The sequence below is a fragment of the Pelobates fuscus genome, chromosome 10, assembly GCF_036172605.1.
Source record: "Pelobates fuscus isolate aPelFus1 chromosome 10, aPelFus1.pri, whole genome shotgun sequence".
Classification (NCBI taxonomy): Eukaryota; Metazoa; Chordata; class Amphibia; order Anura; family Pelobatidae; genus Pelobates; species Pelobates fuscus.
Window position 1 is genome coordinate 14467275 of NC_086326.1, and position 16650 is coordinate 14483924.

At 40.0% G+C, this 16650-nt stretch overlaps 1 protein-coding gene across 1 annotated transcript in view; it reads left to right on the forward strand.

Moving 5' to 3' along the window:
* TLX1 (T cell leukemia homeobox 1) overlaps positions 1-13370 on the forward strand; it is a 30039-nt gene extending 16669 nt beyond the window's left edge. The window contains exon 3 of the mRNA XM_063434048.1: positions 13134-13370. Coding sequence (XP_063290118.1) covers positions 13134-13356 — 223 coding nt within the window. The 3' untranslated portion in view covers positions 13357-13370. The remainder of the gene's footprint in view (positions 1-13133) is intronic.
* Positions 13371-16650: the final 3280 nt, after the last annotated feature.

Below are 16650 nucleotides of genomic sequence, written 5' to 3' on the forward strand. Positions count from 1 at the left end.
CAGTAACATAGAACATTCTACTGAAAATACCAATATTTACAGTAACATAGAACATTCTACTGAAAATACCAATATATACAGTAACATAGAACATTCTACCGAAAATACCAATATATACAGTAACATAGAACATTCTACTGAAAATACCAATATATACAGTAACATAGAATATTCTACTGAAAATACCAATATATACAGTAACATAGAACATTCTACTGAAAATACCAATATATACAGTAACATAGAACATTCTACTGAAAATACCAATATATACAGTAACATAGAACATTCTACTGAAAATACCAATATTTACAGTAACATAGAACATTCTACTGAAAATACCAATATATACAGTAACATAGAACATTCTACTGACAATACCAATATATACAGTAACATAGAACATTCTACTGAAAATACCAATATATACAGTAACATAGAACATTCTACTGAAAATACCAATATATAGACCAACATATAACATTCTACTGAAAAATAGCAATATTTACACTAACATAGAACATTCTACTGAACAAATACTTGTTTAGTCAATAAACTTCCCTGTCTTTAAATTTAGACCAACAACACACAGACAGCTGAGCCATAGTTTTCCTGCCCTTATCAGAAATCTTGATCTATATTTCAGGGGGTGGAAACATATAACCTGACTGTTATGGACTGCCACTGTAATCACTCGCATCCATTCTAGGGCTGATCTAACATGTTTATTCAAAACTAAACAGCAAGAGACAACAAATCAATAAAAAGAAAGTAAATAAAAGCATTATTCCTTATGAAATGCCATTTTCAGCTTTGAAAATACAACTGCTATTTAATTAGATGCAGGAGAGGCACATATTCCAGAACCCTACACTATTGGAGTTTATTTGTCAGCCCTGTAACCGAAGCCAGCCCTGTCAGAGATATTATTACAGAATCAGATGTAACAATATTGGCCTTGTCACTTATGACAGATCTTAATAACTCCATTTTCTGAACTAAATGACATTTGCAAGATGCTCTACATGGGTTTGTCCAACTACTTAATAACCCGTGCAGCTCCCATTCCTCCAGGGAAATCAATATCCTGTGGCTTGCAGTAGGGCAGGCATGGCTGCCTGGGCATTATAGGAGATGTAGTTTGCACACTTGTATTCCAGCAGCCAGTTTGCATGAAGTCAATATTATTTATAATAAACTCACTGTTCGCAATATTAATACAATCCTATGTTCAGGAGAGCACAGCTGTTTATTTTAGACTTTCATAACATGTTTTACTTCCCTAATGAGGAGTTCATTTTCTAGATGTGTCCTGACAAAATGGGAAACATACTTCAGTCCCTGTGAAGACTGATGGGGGTCTTGCTTTTTATATAATATCCCCAGAGGGGAATCTTTATCCCAAACAGGTCCTGGGTGTGCAGGGTCTGTAATTCAGGCACAGAGTGTGTGGGGACATCTGCCATGAATTAGATGTCCCAATAATCTTTATGTGGACAGGCATTGCAAGGTCTCCCCTTCCATAGCCTAATTGATCCCACCAGCCCTTTTTGGGACTTCCAATCTATAATCCTGAAACATTATCCCTGCCCACCAGGAAACCTACTGGTCCATACTATCCCCTTTCTCTTCCAATGCTCTTAGCTGAGCTTATCTCAACTGTGCTTTTATCATTGCATTTTAGTATACTGACTTCATAGGTTAATACATGTTACAGTGATATTCTGCATCTATTATGTGCTGCAATGTTTGGTGTGTTAAGGGGTGTAATACAGAGAACATAATGTACCAGCAGCCACCTGTAAGGGATACAAACTGGGGACTTTTTTTTATTTATTTTTTACAAACTACTGGTGGCTGTTTGCCTTCCTGTTTAGAAAATGAATATTGCAACAGGTTGACTGAAAGACTGGTTTACTAAGTGAGAATTTCAAGGGAATTCAAAGTTAATTTCACATTTAAAGATTGGGAAGCCAAACTGAGAGCATGGCTGATTGAGAGAATTCAGGGTGGCCAAACTGAGAGCATGGCTGATTGAGAGAATTCAGGGCAGCCAAACTGAGAGCATGGCTGATTGAGAGAATTCAGGGTGGCCAAACTGAGAGCATGGCTGATTGAGAGAATTCAGGGTGGCCAAACTGAGAGCATGGCTGATTGAGAGAATTCAGGGTGGCCAAACTGAGAGCATGGCTGATTGAGAGAATTCAGGGTGGCCAAACTGAGAGCACGGCTGATTGAGAGAATTCAGCGCAGCCAAACTGACAGCATGGCTGATTGAGAGAATTCAGGGCCAAACTAAGAGCATGGATGATTGAGAGAATTCAGGGTGGCCAAACTGAGAGCATGGCTGATTGAGAGAATTCAGGGCGGCCAAACTGAGAGCATGGCTGATTGAGAGAATTCAGGGTGGCCAAACTGAGAGCATGGCTGATTAGAGAATTCAGGGCCAAACTAAGAGCATGGCTGATTGAGAGAATTCAGGGCCAAACTGAGAGCGTGGCTGATTGAGAGAATTCAGGGCAGCCAAACTGAGAGCATGGCTGACTGAGAGAATTCAGGGTGGCCAAACTGAGAGCATGGCTGATTGAGAGAATTCAGGGTGGCCAAACTGAGAGCGTGGCTGATTGAGAGAATTCAGGGTGGCCAAACTGAGAGCATGGCTGATTGAGAGAATTCAGGGTGGCCAAACTGAGAGCATGGCTGATTGAGAGAATACAGGGCAGCCAAACTGAGAGCATGGCTGATTAGAGAATACAGGGTAGCCAAACTGAGAGCATGGCTGATTGAGAGAATTCAGGGCAGCCAAACTGAGAGCATGGCTGATTGAGAGAATTCAGGGTGGCCAAACTGAGAGCATGGCTGATTGAGAGAATTCAGGGTGGCCAAACTGAGAGCATGGCTGACTGAGAGAATTCAGGGTGGCCAAACTGAGAGCATGGCTGATTAGAGAATTCAGGGCCAAACTTAGAGCATGGCTGATTGAGAGAATACAGGGCAGCCAAACTGAGAGCATGGCTGATTGAGAGAATTCAGGGTGGCCAAACTGAGAGCATGGCTGATTGAGAGAATTCAGGGTGGCCAAACTGAGAGCATGGCTGATTAGAGAATTCAGGGCCAAACTAAGAGCATGGCTGATTGAGAGAATTCAGGGCCAAACTGAGAGCATGGCTGATTGAGAGAATTCAGGGTGGCCAAACTGAGAGCATGGCTGACTGAGAGAATTCAGGGTGGCCAAACTGAGAGCATGGCTGATTGAGAGAATTCAGGGTGGCCAAACTGAGAGCGTGGCTGATTGAGAGAATTCAGGGTGGCCAAACTGAGAGCATGGCTGATTGAGAGAATCCAGGGTGGCCAAACTGAGAGCATGGCTGATTGAGAGAATACAGGGCAGCCAAACTGAGAGCATGGCTGATTAGAGAATACAGGGTAGCCAAACTGAGAGCATGGCTGATTGAGAGAATTCAGGGCAGCCAAACTGAGAGCATGGCTGATTGAGAGAATTCAGGGTGGCCAAACTGAGAGCATGGCTGATTGAGAGAATTCAGGGTAGCCAAACTGAGAGCATGGCTGATTGAGAGAATTCAGGGTGGCCAAACTGAGAGCATGGCTGATTAGAGAATTCAGGGTGGCCAAACTGAGAGCACGGCTGATTGAGAGAATTTAGGGCCAAACTTAGAGCATGGCTGATTGAGAGAATTTAGGGCCAAACTTAGAGCATGGCTGATTGAGAGAATTTAGGGCCAAACTTAGAGCATGGCTGATTGAGAGAATTCAGGGTAGCCAAACTAAGAGCATGGCTGATTGAGAGAATTCAGGGTGGCCAAACTGAGAGCATGGCTGATTGAGAGAATTCAGGGTGGCCAAACTGAGAGCATGGCTGATTGAGAGAATTCAGGGTGGCCAAACTTAGAGCATGGCTGATTGAGAGAATTCAGGGCCAAACTGAGAGCATGGCTGATTAGAGAATTCAGGGCCAAACTGAGAGCATGGCTGATTGAGAGAATTTAGGGCCAAACTTAGAGCATGGCTGATTGAGAGAATTCAGGGTAGCCAAACTAAGAGCATGGCTGATTGAGAGAATTCAGGGTGGCCAAACTGAGAGCATGGCTGATTGAGAGAATTCAGGGCCAAACTGAGAGCATGGCTGATTGAGAGAATTTAGGGCCAAACTGAGAGCATGGCTGATTGAGAGAATTCAGGGTACCCAAACTGAGAGCATGGCTGATTAGAGAATACAGGGTGGCCAAACTTAGATCATGGCTGATTGAGAGAATTCAGGGCCAAACTGAGAGCATGGCTGATTGAGAGAATTTAGGGCCAAACTTAGAGCATGGCTGATTGAGAGAATTCAGGGTGGCCAAACTTAGAGCATGGCTGATTGAGAGAATTCAGGGTGGCCAAACTTAGAGCATGGCTGATTGAGAGAATTCAGGGCGGCCAAACTGAGAGCATGGCTGATTGAGAGAATTCAGGGCGGCCAAACTGAGAGCACGGCTGATTGAGAGAATTCAGGGCAGCCAAACTGACAGCATGGCTGATTGAGAGAATTCAGGGTGGCCAAACTGAGAGCATGGCTCATTGAGAGAATTCAGGGCAGCCAAACTGAGAGCATGGCTGATTGAGAGAATACAGGGCAGCCAAACTGAGAGCATGGCTGATTGAGAGAATTCAGGGTGGCCAAACTGAGAGCATGGCTGATTGAGAGAATTCAGGGTGGCCAAACTGAGAGCATGGCTGATTAGAGAATTCAGGGCCAAACTTAGAGCATGGCTGATTAGAGAATTCAGGGCCAAACTTAGAGCATGGCTGATTGAGAGAATTCAGGGTAGCCAAACTAAGAGCATGGCTGATTGAGAGAATTCAGGGTGGCCAAACTTAGAGCATGGCTGATTGAGAGAATTCAGGGCGGCCAAACTGAGAGCATGGCTGATTGAGAGAATTCAGGGCGGCCAAACTGAGAGCACGGCTGATTGAGAGAATTCAGGGCAGCCAAACTGACAGCATGGCTGATTGAGAGAATTCAGGGTGGCCAAACTGAGAGCATGGCTCATTGAGAGAATTCAGGGCAGCCAAACTTAGAGCATGGCTGATTGACAGAATTCAGGGCAGCCAAACTGAGAGCATGGCTGATTGAGAGAATACAGGGTGGCCAAACTGAGAGCATGGCTGATTGAGAGAATTCAGGGTGGCCAAACTGAGAGCATGGCTGACTGAGAGAATTCAGGGTGGCCAAACTGAGAGCATGGCTGATTGAGAGAATTCAGGGTGGCCAAACTGAGAGCATGGCTGATTGAGAGAATTCAGGGCGGCCAAACTGAGAGCATGGCTGATTGAGAGAATTCAGGGCGGCCAAACTGAGAGCACGGCTGATTGAGAGAATTCAGGGCAGCCAAACTGACAGCATGGCTGATTGAGAGAATTCAGGGTGGCCAAACTGAGAGCATGGCTCATTGAGAGAATTCAGGGCAGCCAAACTGAGAGCATGGCTGATTGAGAGAATACAGGGCAGCCAAACTGAGAGCATGGCTGATTGAGAGAATTCAGGGTGGCCAAACTGAGAGCATGGCTGATTGAGAGAATTCAGGGTGGCCAAACTGAGAGCATGGCTGACTGAGAGAATTCAGGGTGGCCAAACTGAGAGCATGGCTGATTAGAGAATTCAGGGCCAAACTTAGAGCATGGCTGATTGAGAGAATTCAGGGTAGCCAAACTAAGAGCATGGCTGATTGAGAGAATTCAGGGTGGCCAAACTTAGAGCATGGCTGATTGAGAGAATTCAGGGCGGCCAAACTGAGAGCATGGCTGATTGAGAGAATTCAGGGCGGCCAAACTGAGAGCACGGCTGATTGAGAGAATTCAGGGCAGCCAAACTGACAGCATGGCTGATTGAGAGAATTCAGGGTGGCCAAACTGAGAGCATGGCTCATTGAGAGAATTCAGGGCAGCCAAACTTAGAGCATGGCTGATTGACAGAATTCAGGGCAGCCAAACTGAGAGCATGGCTGATTGAGAGAATACAGGGCAGCCAAACTGAGAGCATGGCTGATTGAGAGAATTCAGGGTGGCCAAACTGAGAGCATGGCTGATTGAGAGAATTCAGGGTGGCCAAACTGAGAGCATGGCTGACTGAGAGAATTCAGGGTGGCCAAACTGAGAGCATGGCTGATTAGAGAATTCAGGGCCAAACTTAGAGCATGGCTGATTGAGAGAATTCAGGGCCAAACTGAGAGCATGGCTGATTGAGAGAATTCAGGGTGGCCAAACTGAGAGCATGGCTGATTAGAGAATTCAGGGTGGCCAAACTGAGAGCACGGCTGATTGAGAGAATTTAGGGCAGCCAAACTGAGAGCATGGCTGATTAGAGAATACAGGGTAGCCAAACTGAGAGCATGGCTGATTGAGAGAATTCAGGGCAGCCAAACTGAGAGCATGGCTGATTGAGAGAATTCAGGGTGGCCAAACTGAGAGCATGGCTGATTGAGAGAATTCAGGGTGGCCAAACTGAGAGCATGGCTGACTGAGAGAATTCAGGGTGGCCAAACTGAGAGCATGGCTGATTAGAGAATTCAGGGCCAAACTTAGAGCATGGCTGATTGAGAGAATTCAGGGCCAAACTGAGAGCATGGCTGATTGAGAGAATTCAGGGTGGCCAAACTGAGAGCATGGCTGATTAGAGAATTCGGGGTGGCCAAACTGAGAGCACGGCTGATTGAGAGAATTTAGGGCCAAACTTAGAGCATGGCTGATTGAGAGAATTTAGGGCCAAACTTAGAGCATGGCTGATTGAGAGAATTCAGGGTGGCCAAACTGAGAGCATGGCTGATTGAGAGAATTCAGGGTGGCCAAACTGAGAGCATGGCTGATTGAGAGAATTCAGGGTGGCCAAACTGAGAGCATGGCTGATTGAGAGAATTCAGGGCCAAACTAAGAGCATGGCTGATTGAGAGAATTCAGGGCAGCCAAACTGAGAGCATGGCTGATTGAGAGAATTCAGGGTGGCCAAACTGAGAGCATGGCTGACTGAGAGAATTCAGGGTGGCCAAACTGAGAGCATGGCTGATTGAGAGAATTCAGGGTGGCCAAACTGAGAGCATGGCTGATTGAGAGAATTCAGGGTGGCCAAACTTAGAGCATGGCTGATTGAGAGAATTCAGGGCCAAACTGAGAGCATGGCTGATTAGAGAATTCAGGGCCAAACTGAGAGCATGGCTGATTGAGAGAATTTAGGGCCAAACTTAGAGCATGGCTGATTGAGAGAATTCAGGGTGGCCAAACTTAGAGCATGGCTGATTGAGAGAATTCAGGGCGGCCAAACTGAGAGCATGGCTGATTGAGAGAATTCAGGGTGGCCAAACTGAGAGCATGGCTGATTGAGAGAATTCAGGGTGGCCAAACTGAGAGCATGGCTGATTGAGAGAATTTAGGGCCAAACTTAGAGCATGGCTGATTGAGAGAATTCAGGGCCAAACTGAGAGCATGGCTGATTAGAGAATTCAGGGCCAAACTGAGAGCATGGCTGATTGAGAGAATTTAGGGCCAAACTTAGAGCATGGCTGATTGAGAGAATTCAGGGTGGCCAAACTTAGAGCATGGCTGATTGAGAGAATTCAGGGCGGCCAAACTGAGAGCATGGCTGATTGAGAGAATTCAGGGTGGCCAAACTGAGAGCATGGCTGATTGAGAGAATTCAGGGTGGCCAAACTGAGAGCATGGCTGATTGAGAGAATTTAGGGCCAAACTTAGAGCATGGCTGATTGAGAGAATTCAGGGTGGCCAAACTGAGAGCATGGCTGATTGAGAGAATTCAGGGTAGCCAAACTTAGAGCATGGCTGTTTGAGAGCATTGTTCAATGTGAATTCACTTTGAATTTTCATGTTAGAGAATGACCGTAAAATGTTTACTCACCCAAGTATGAATGGTCTGAATACAACCTGAGTTCAATGTTAATTTTAGAATTTAAGGGGTATTAACCAAACTGAACAATGGCTTGAACAATGTTCCCAATTTATTTGTTTTGGCAAAAAGTACATTTAAATTCTGTCCATTTTAAAAGTGTATTTTTTTTTATAATTAAATGACACAATGGGCTAACTCACTAAACAACAAATTGTAGGGAATTCAAAACAGATTTAAAAAGCTAAAATGCTAAATTGGAGAATTTTCCCAAATCAATTTTTTTGTCTTAATTGTATACATAATTTAGCAATTCCCCACAATTCAGCGTTTGAAGAATAAACCTCATTACTTCATTCAGGACAGTATATAAAAACTTTTCCATTGTTAAACACAACTTATGGCCTTCAGTGATATTCATCATACAGTCACCATTAAACAAGTTCTGCCTCTCTGTGTGTCTTACAGCACGAAGCTCTTGTTAGCTTATTGAAAAATACAAATTCATTAACTCAGTTAATATCAGCAATCACAGATACACATCATTTACTCTATAATGTCCATAGAGCTGGGAGAGAAACCACATGGCATGCTTTAGGGGCTTACATACTAAACACTGACTTGCTCTGACCTGGACAGTGATTTGTAAAATGTCAGCTACAAAAGCACAACAGTGATTAAAGCAGTATGGAAGACGTTTCAGTTTGACTGTTTAGCCTAAGCTTTGCGATTCAGTTTTCAATTCACTACTTTTCAAAACGAGAAAAATGAAATCCCCAAATCCCAGGACAGGAAGTAGAATGGTGACTGTAAGTGTCAGACTTCAGCTACATTGACTTCTTCATTCTGAGACAGCTCCTTATACAATGTGCATTCATGATTGAGCCAACTGCCACAGTACTAATATGTTTTGGTAGATACAACTCAACTTGGGGATGTAGTAGACATGTCAGATGGATAAGATAGGAATTACTGTTTATTTTCATTTATATACAGTGAAGATGTTCATCATCACCAATTTTATATTCATGCACATCTTTCTGTCTCTGTCTGTTTTAGAAGGGAAATTTGTCATTTTTTTCGGTTTTCACTGGGATTGTTTAATTCAATGTAAAATGAATGGAGAAAGCCAGTCCAATAGCATTAACCCTTCAATGATGGCAATGGATTATAATCAGCATGACAATAATTTCACAAATAATCCATTGTAGCACAGAGCTCTGTCTGGTTAGAGCTACATGTTCTATAGTGGTTTATTTTTATTTTATTTTTATATTTAAATGTTGCCTATATTCACATATCTGTATGAATGAAACCCTGGGTGAAATAATAATATATTAAGATTTCTGAGAAAAGTGGCAGAATGCCCAGCTGTCAATGCACTCACATATATGGGAGCAGGGGATTCGGAGTTATTTCTTTATTTCTTCCATATCGATTGACATCAATCTGCCACTGTGGCAGCAGGGGCGAGGAAACAGTATATACTACTACACACACTAGTGAGAGGACCTTAACGCTCCATTCTTGCCGATAGACTGTTTAGAGAGGATTAATACATGTTATCTTAAACCTGGACTTTAATTATTATAAATAACCCACATATCACTACTCATTGGGTGAGGAAACCAGAAGGGTCTCCTGGTTATTGAGTGCTATTTGGATATCCCTCCATCCTTTCCTGGAGTGGGTTGGGGATGCAGCAAATATCTGCCTTCTAATTGGCTGACTCTTAACAGCTGACTTTTTATAGAACCACCCCAGCGTTACATTGCTAAACAGCCATTCCGCATTCAAAGTTTTCTGGTGTCTGTTCACAATGGCTTTATTGATTTTTTTTGCCATAAAAGTTCCTATAAACTGGTATTACTGTAAAAAACAACAAATATGAGCAACCCACATGTGGCCATCTTTAACTAAACATCATCAATGAACCTTAGAATCTAAATCCCATTGTTTAGTGGATAGATTCCTCCTGGAAACCCTGTGGCTACAGTGACAATGCATAAGCACAGTAATTAGTGTTTCTCTAATATTTTGTACCTATTTGTAGAGACAGGTTATATCTTCTTCAAATATTTTTTATTATAACATATTTACTAATACAATGTTCAATTAAAAAATGGAACATATAAAAAAATGAAACATACAGAAAAGAAAAACAACACAAACTGGGGTATGATGATATATTACAATTATCTGGAGAACAGAAATATAGCAATAAATGAAGAATAATTTATCAGGTTTCATCTTACTTCTTATAATTGGAATATGTATTGAGGCAGTTATACCCACATCTAAGATAATCTCCAGTCTTACTACAGTTAAAGATTATTTTTCAATAACAGTTTCTAGGGCAATGTTCTAAATGTGGGGCAGTTTCCGTGGAAACCAATGTCACCAGTTGGATGTAACTACTGAGTGAGCTTCTAGAGGGTTGATCCAGTATTTGTCCCTTCTACACATCCCTTATGGATTTTACAAACAGACAATGTCAGTGTTTATTAATATACAGGAATATATTTCTAATTGGTCAGTCATAAAAAAAAACATAGATAATTTTTAATCTGTAATACACATCCCATAATTCTAGGACAGGGGTTGGAGATAAATTGACAGATATTAAATAGATCAGGGATCATTAAAAGACTAAATTATTCATCAACTTATACCTTACAGTGCAACATGTTTGGAAGCTGAGATTACTCCTTACAGTGTTTATTTCCAATTTGGGTACTATTTAGAAAAAAAAAATCACATTGCCTTTTAGACCAACATACAGGACCAACATACAGAGCTCAGAGGTTTTATTATTTTGACTTACATGTTGTAATTCCCTTCTCAATAACCCACAATTCCACCTTTAGTGAAAAAAAAACTAAATCTGCCTCAGTCAGAAAATGTTGATAAAAGCAGACTCAATAGCCTCTGCAGGAGCTGCTCCCCTCACTGCCTCTCATTGTTCGGAGCCCTCTGTATGTACAAATGTCAGGAAACCTCCTTGGATAAGGCATGCTGTCACACAGACTGCTATATGTGAGTCACACAGACTGCTCCACAGCATGTGTGTCACACAGACTGCTCTACTACATGTGAATCACACAGACTGCTCTACTACATGTGTGTCACACAGACTGCTCTACTACATGTGAGTCACACAGTTCATATATGAGTAATAGCCTGTCTGTATCCTAGCCTCTCCTATGTATTATGAGGTGAGTTCAGTACCCTCTCTAAGACCGTGCCTGCCTGGTGTTTATAGTTAGTGTATTTATTGCTCAATATAGATTTGCTGTATTGCTTGTTATTTTATAATATTGTTAAGCTCTGGCGATCAATGTTGGCGCTATCTAAATGGTAATAACAGTTCAGGAGATAACAATCCCATCTCACACCTGCTGCGCAGATTGGGTATGGTACTGCATTGCTCATTATCCACAGGCCCTTGCTATCAATAAGACTATTTACATCTTAGCTAGGGGAATGATGCAGACTCCAACTCTGTCACTCTCAGTCAGCTTATTAGATGTGAAAATCAAGCAGCAATGGTTGCCAAAATTGCCATACACCTAAACTCAGCCAATCTCTATAAATCCCCAAATCAGTGACTGATCTCCAAGACTATAATATCTATGAGGCTCAGGCAGCCTTTAGCTACAGCGGAGGATCATGGGAGTTCACAATCGTTTCAATGGCCAAGATGAGCAATCAATTCATGTACTATTTTATCTAAAGAACTTAAACCACACAAAATAAATACCAGAAAGTGTGTAATTAACTAATGACACAAAGGGTGCATTGTAGCTTTAAATCTGTCCCCTTCTTATTCCGATTATTAGTTAATGTATCAAAGCAGAGTTTGTGTGTGTAAACAAACAGGTAAAACCAACATCTGCCACTTGTACTCTCTTCATGTAACAAAGTTTATATAACATTTTATTTATTTATTAATGTTTTATTATTGCATGTATACCATTTGGCAAAGACAAAAATAAATAAATAATAATATTTTAAAAATAAAGCAAACAGTAACATATACAAAGTGAATATATTATTTTATATGCGATTTAGGGTTAATTTGAAATCCAGAAGTTCAGTGTGATAGAACTGCAGAAATGATTCATTTGGGAGAAAAAACATAAACGTCGATACTGGGATTAGTGATATATATTGAGCGAATTCTACCGAACCTGATTTAAAATGATTTTCCAATAGTCACACGTGGGCTGTGTCAGATTAAATGTTACCATTCAGACTTCAAATCATCAGAATTTGGTGTTTGGAAAACAGACCCCAAAATCTGATTTTCTACCAAATTCCAAATTTTTCCCAGTTCGGCTTTATTTTATTTATTTATTTTATTTTATTATTATTTTTTTTTAATTATTATTATTATTTTTTTACTTTTAAAGGTTATTTTCGAATCGGAGAATTTCACATTTAAAGTCACAAAAGCTCAAACGAAAACATTCTCTGGGTCAGCGATGCTCTCACTTCGGCTACTCTCGACTTACATTTGAAAAAAAAAATCACTTTAGTAAATTTGAATTGTGACTTTAGTAAATAACCCTATTAATTCGATCACAGCTCATTAATTAGCTAGAAACTCCTACAGACTAACAGGGGTATTTACTAAGGTGAGAATTGCTGGTAATTCAGCATGAACTCAAAGCGAATTTCAAATTTAAGGCCAAAGTATCCGAACTAGAACAATTCTCACACTTAGCTATGCTTCCCCTACTTTGACCTTCAATTTAAGATTCACTTTAGCAAAATAAACCTTGTAAAAGGGGCATTATTAAACATGTCTGGGAACTTTCGGTTTATACAGGAATATAATTGTTTAAGTAAAAATAAATAAACTACACCAGAAATAATCATTTTCGCTAACTTTATGGGGAAAAGGCTGTGATCAACAGTCCTCTTATAATAAGCCACGAATCTGTTTCCAAATGTATCCTCACCTGCTGTTGTGAAACTACAATCCCCATCATGCTTTTCCAGCCTTGAGCCAAGCATTATGGGAGTTGTAGTCCTGCCCTGGCTGGGGGCTACCTGTCCTTATTTGTTCTACGATAGGTCCAGCCTTAGACCTAGATTTATGCAGTTCTATTGGAATTGGTGGAGCAGAATGCTTTCTTGTAGTTGGCACAGTGTGTTAATGTTTATATTCATGGTACAGTTACAGTGTGAATTATATGTTTTTTCTCTCTCTTGTTTCTCCTGATTGTATTGCCAGAAGACAGACAGCGGAGGAGAGAGAGGCAGAGAGACAGCAAGCAAACAGAATCCTAATGCAACTTCAGCAGGAAGCCTTCCAGAAATCTATAAACCAGCCCCTGCAGCCAGACCCCATCTGTATCCACAACTCCTCTCTGTTTGCCCTGCAGAACCTCCAGCCTTGGTCAGATGACACTTCCAAAATCACCAGCGTCACATCTGTAGCCTCTGCATGTGAATAACCACAATTATTACAAAATGGGGTCAAAAGGAAAATTATACAAAAAAAAAACAACAAAAAAGCAAACAACAAAATAACTCAAAGACTGCTCGACGTGCAATTTCCATTTTTGTAAAAAAAATAAATAAAATAAATAAAATGACTTTTCAGAGGTAGAAATGGAAAAATAAAATCACAAGATCAGGCTTGTCAGAGCTTCATCCAAATCCTAAACGTCACAAGTTTCAATCTGGACCTATAAACCCTTCCCCTCCCTCTCTGGGGTGATACTACAGAGCACACAATGGACCTGGATGGAAAAGGCAGAACAAGAATTGTGGCAGAACTTTAACAAAAAGCACATTCATGGAAATCAAGAAATCTTTGTTTTTCTATATTTACCAAGAGCTTACGTCAATCGGCAACGAAGGGGTTAACAGCCTGAACTGATACACAGGTTAATGACATCTTTTGCTGTATTATTTCTCTCTACATATGTTTTATTACACAGCGCACCTGATGGGGTTAAAACATGACGCAATGAAAGAGAACGCTCAGTATCTAAAAAGGAAAAACAAATAATAATAATATTAATAATAATAAACAAACAAAACTGGTGGTTATTTCTTAAAACACGTTATGATATGACCATCTGCGACAAAGTAAAATGTTATTTAAATGTGATTTAAAAAGCAACACAACGAAATATATTTAATTACATTGCTGCGTGTCATAAAACGAACAGCTTTTTATTCAGATAGAAAATGTTTTTGTTTTTAATTCTTTAAAACACAATAATATTATTCTGGACTCCAGCAATTGGGGAAAAATATTGACTTTTTGTTAATGTCAGAAAAAAAATGCAAACATTTCTAAGACTGTTCAATGTTTCAACAATCCTTTGAGTTGGTTCCAATTTGTGACAGCGGTTACAATGTGTAACAAAGTCTATTTTCTTATACAATGTGTCAGCGTGTAAAGCCGCTCACAATATCTGGAGACATTTCTTTAGCACTTCTCAACTCTATACTTTCATTTCCTTATAAATTTATTTTTTGTTCCCTTACTATATCAATTCATTGTAATTAATTAGAGAAATTCATACTTTATCGTTTTACTGACTATTTTATTTATACTTTAAATGATGCACTTAGTCGGTGCTCGTGTATTAATTCACAAAGTGTAGGAAAACACACAGAACTTTCTCTGCAAAGCGATAGACGACACATTATCCCTTTAGATCCCGGATCAAAGTTTCTCTTCATATTTAGATTGGTATTTTTTTTTTTTTTAAGTGGCAGCAAACAGGTGAATATTTCAAGGTTCCCGAAAAGACTACAGTGAGAATACATGTGGGGGTTAAACCCAGCTAAATATCGCATCTTTTATTTATTTCTAACTTTATTTGACCAGATCAGGCCACTGCATAATGTTCATTTCTTCTCACTATACAAACCAGTAGAAATAATTGGAAGGATTTGTTGTTCAAAACCCTGTAAATAAAATTAACGATTTCTTTTGCAATTTTACATTTTTATTTATTTGTCTTTGTTACCCCCCCCCCCCCCCCCCCCGCCCCCTCTGTGGATTCATTGCTGAGATACAAATCAAATTGTATTAAATATTTATTTCCCATTTAAAATATTTCACTTAGTATTTACCAATGTCGTGCTATAGAATACTGTTTGGGATTCCTGTTGTTACTACAGAATGCCCAGTAAAATATTAGAGATATTTTATTTAATAATGTCAATAGTTCTCCTGCTACCTCTCAGTCTCCCTTTGCACCTCTCTTCTACCCCCTTTTTTGTTTCCCTCTCCTCTTCTTCTTCCTGTCTTTTACGATCATTATCTCCTCCTCTTTCCCTTCCTAACCTCTCTTTTCCCCTCCCCTTCTCCCCTCTTCCTTTTGCAATCTTTTCTATTAGGGAAATCCTCTCTGTCCCAATTTCAGGCCCATATCATTTATCAATTTCATTTTTATAAGCTGTCTGTCCACACAGACACTTCCACACATTAGTTGTGATTCCAAGTAGATTGATTCATTGTGACTTTTAATATGCCTGCCATTATTTATCAGATTCCTGAAGCAGGCAGCATAACAGAGCACAATTTATTTCAATCAGCAATCTGCTTTCTCTAACTGTTAATCTTCCAGAATGAAAAGTGTCTGATTGGGCTGTGATTCACAGCTAAAACACAAAGCACAGTAACAAAGTAACATGCAACGTTTTGTCTGAATGTAAAGGAATGTCAGTTTTCTTTCATTGTGTATTGACTATAACTGGTGAGCTTGTGATTTTTAACCCCTTCGGGATTAGATTTACTGAAAACCCTTGCTATCTTGGCAATCATGATCTTAAAGGGTTAAATGGAAAACACAAACTAACAAAGAAAAGCCAAATCTCAAGAAATAATAATAGCAAGAACTGATGTAGCATTAAATAATAGTAAACATAAGCAGATTTATATAAATAAAAACTAGAAAGTTATCAGCAATTAGCATCATCATTTTAAAGGTCCATAATCTACATTATCGCTTTAAAGAAAAAAGGCTGATAATATACAGATACACATTGAGTACACTGATTGCTGCATAACAGATATCCAGTGAGTACACTGATTGCAGGATTATATATACACATTGAGTACACTGATTGCAGTATTATAGGTATACAGTGAGTACACTGATTGCAGTATAATAGGTATACAGTGAGTATACTGATTGCAGTATTATAGATATACAGTGAGTATACTGATTGCAGGATTATAGGTATACAGTGAGTACACTGATTGCAGTATTATAGGTATACAGTGAGTACACTGATTGCAGGATTATAGATATACAGTGAGAACACTATTTGCAGGATTATAGATACACATTGAGTACACTGATTGCAGTATTATAGCCACACATTGAGTACAAGGATTGCAGTATTATAGATATACAGTGAGAACACTATTTGCAGGATTATAGATACACATTGAGTACACCGATTGCAGTATTATAGCCACACATTGAGTACAAGGATTGCAGTATTATAGATATACAGTGAGAACACTATTTGCAGGATTATAGATACACATTGAGTACACCGATTGCAGTATTATAGCCACACATTGAGTACAAGGATTGCAGTATTATAGATATACAGTGAGAACACTATTTGCAGGATTATAGATACACATTGAGTACACTGATTGCAGTATTATAGATATACAGTGAGTATACTGATTGCAGGATTATAGGTATACAGTGAGTACACTGATTGCAGTATTATAGGTATACAGTGAGTACACTGATTGCAGGATTATA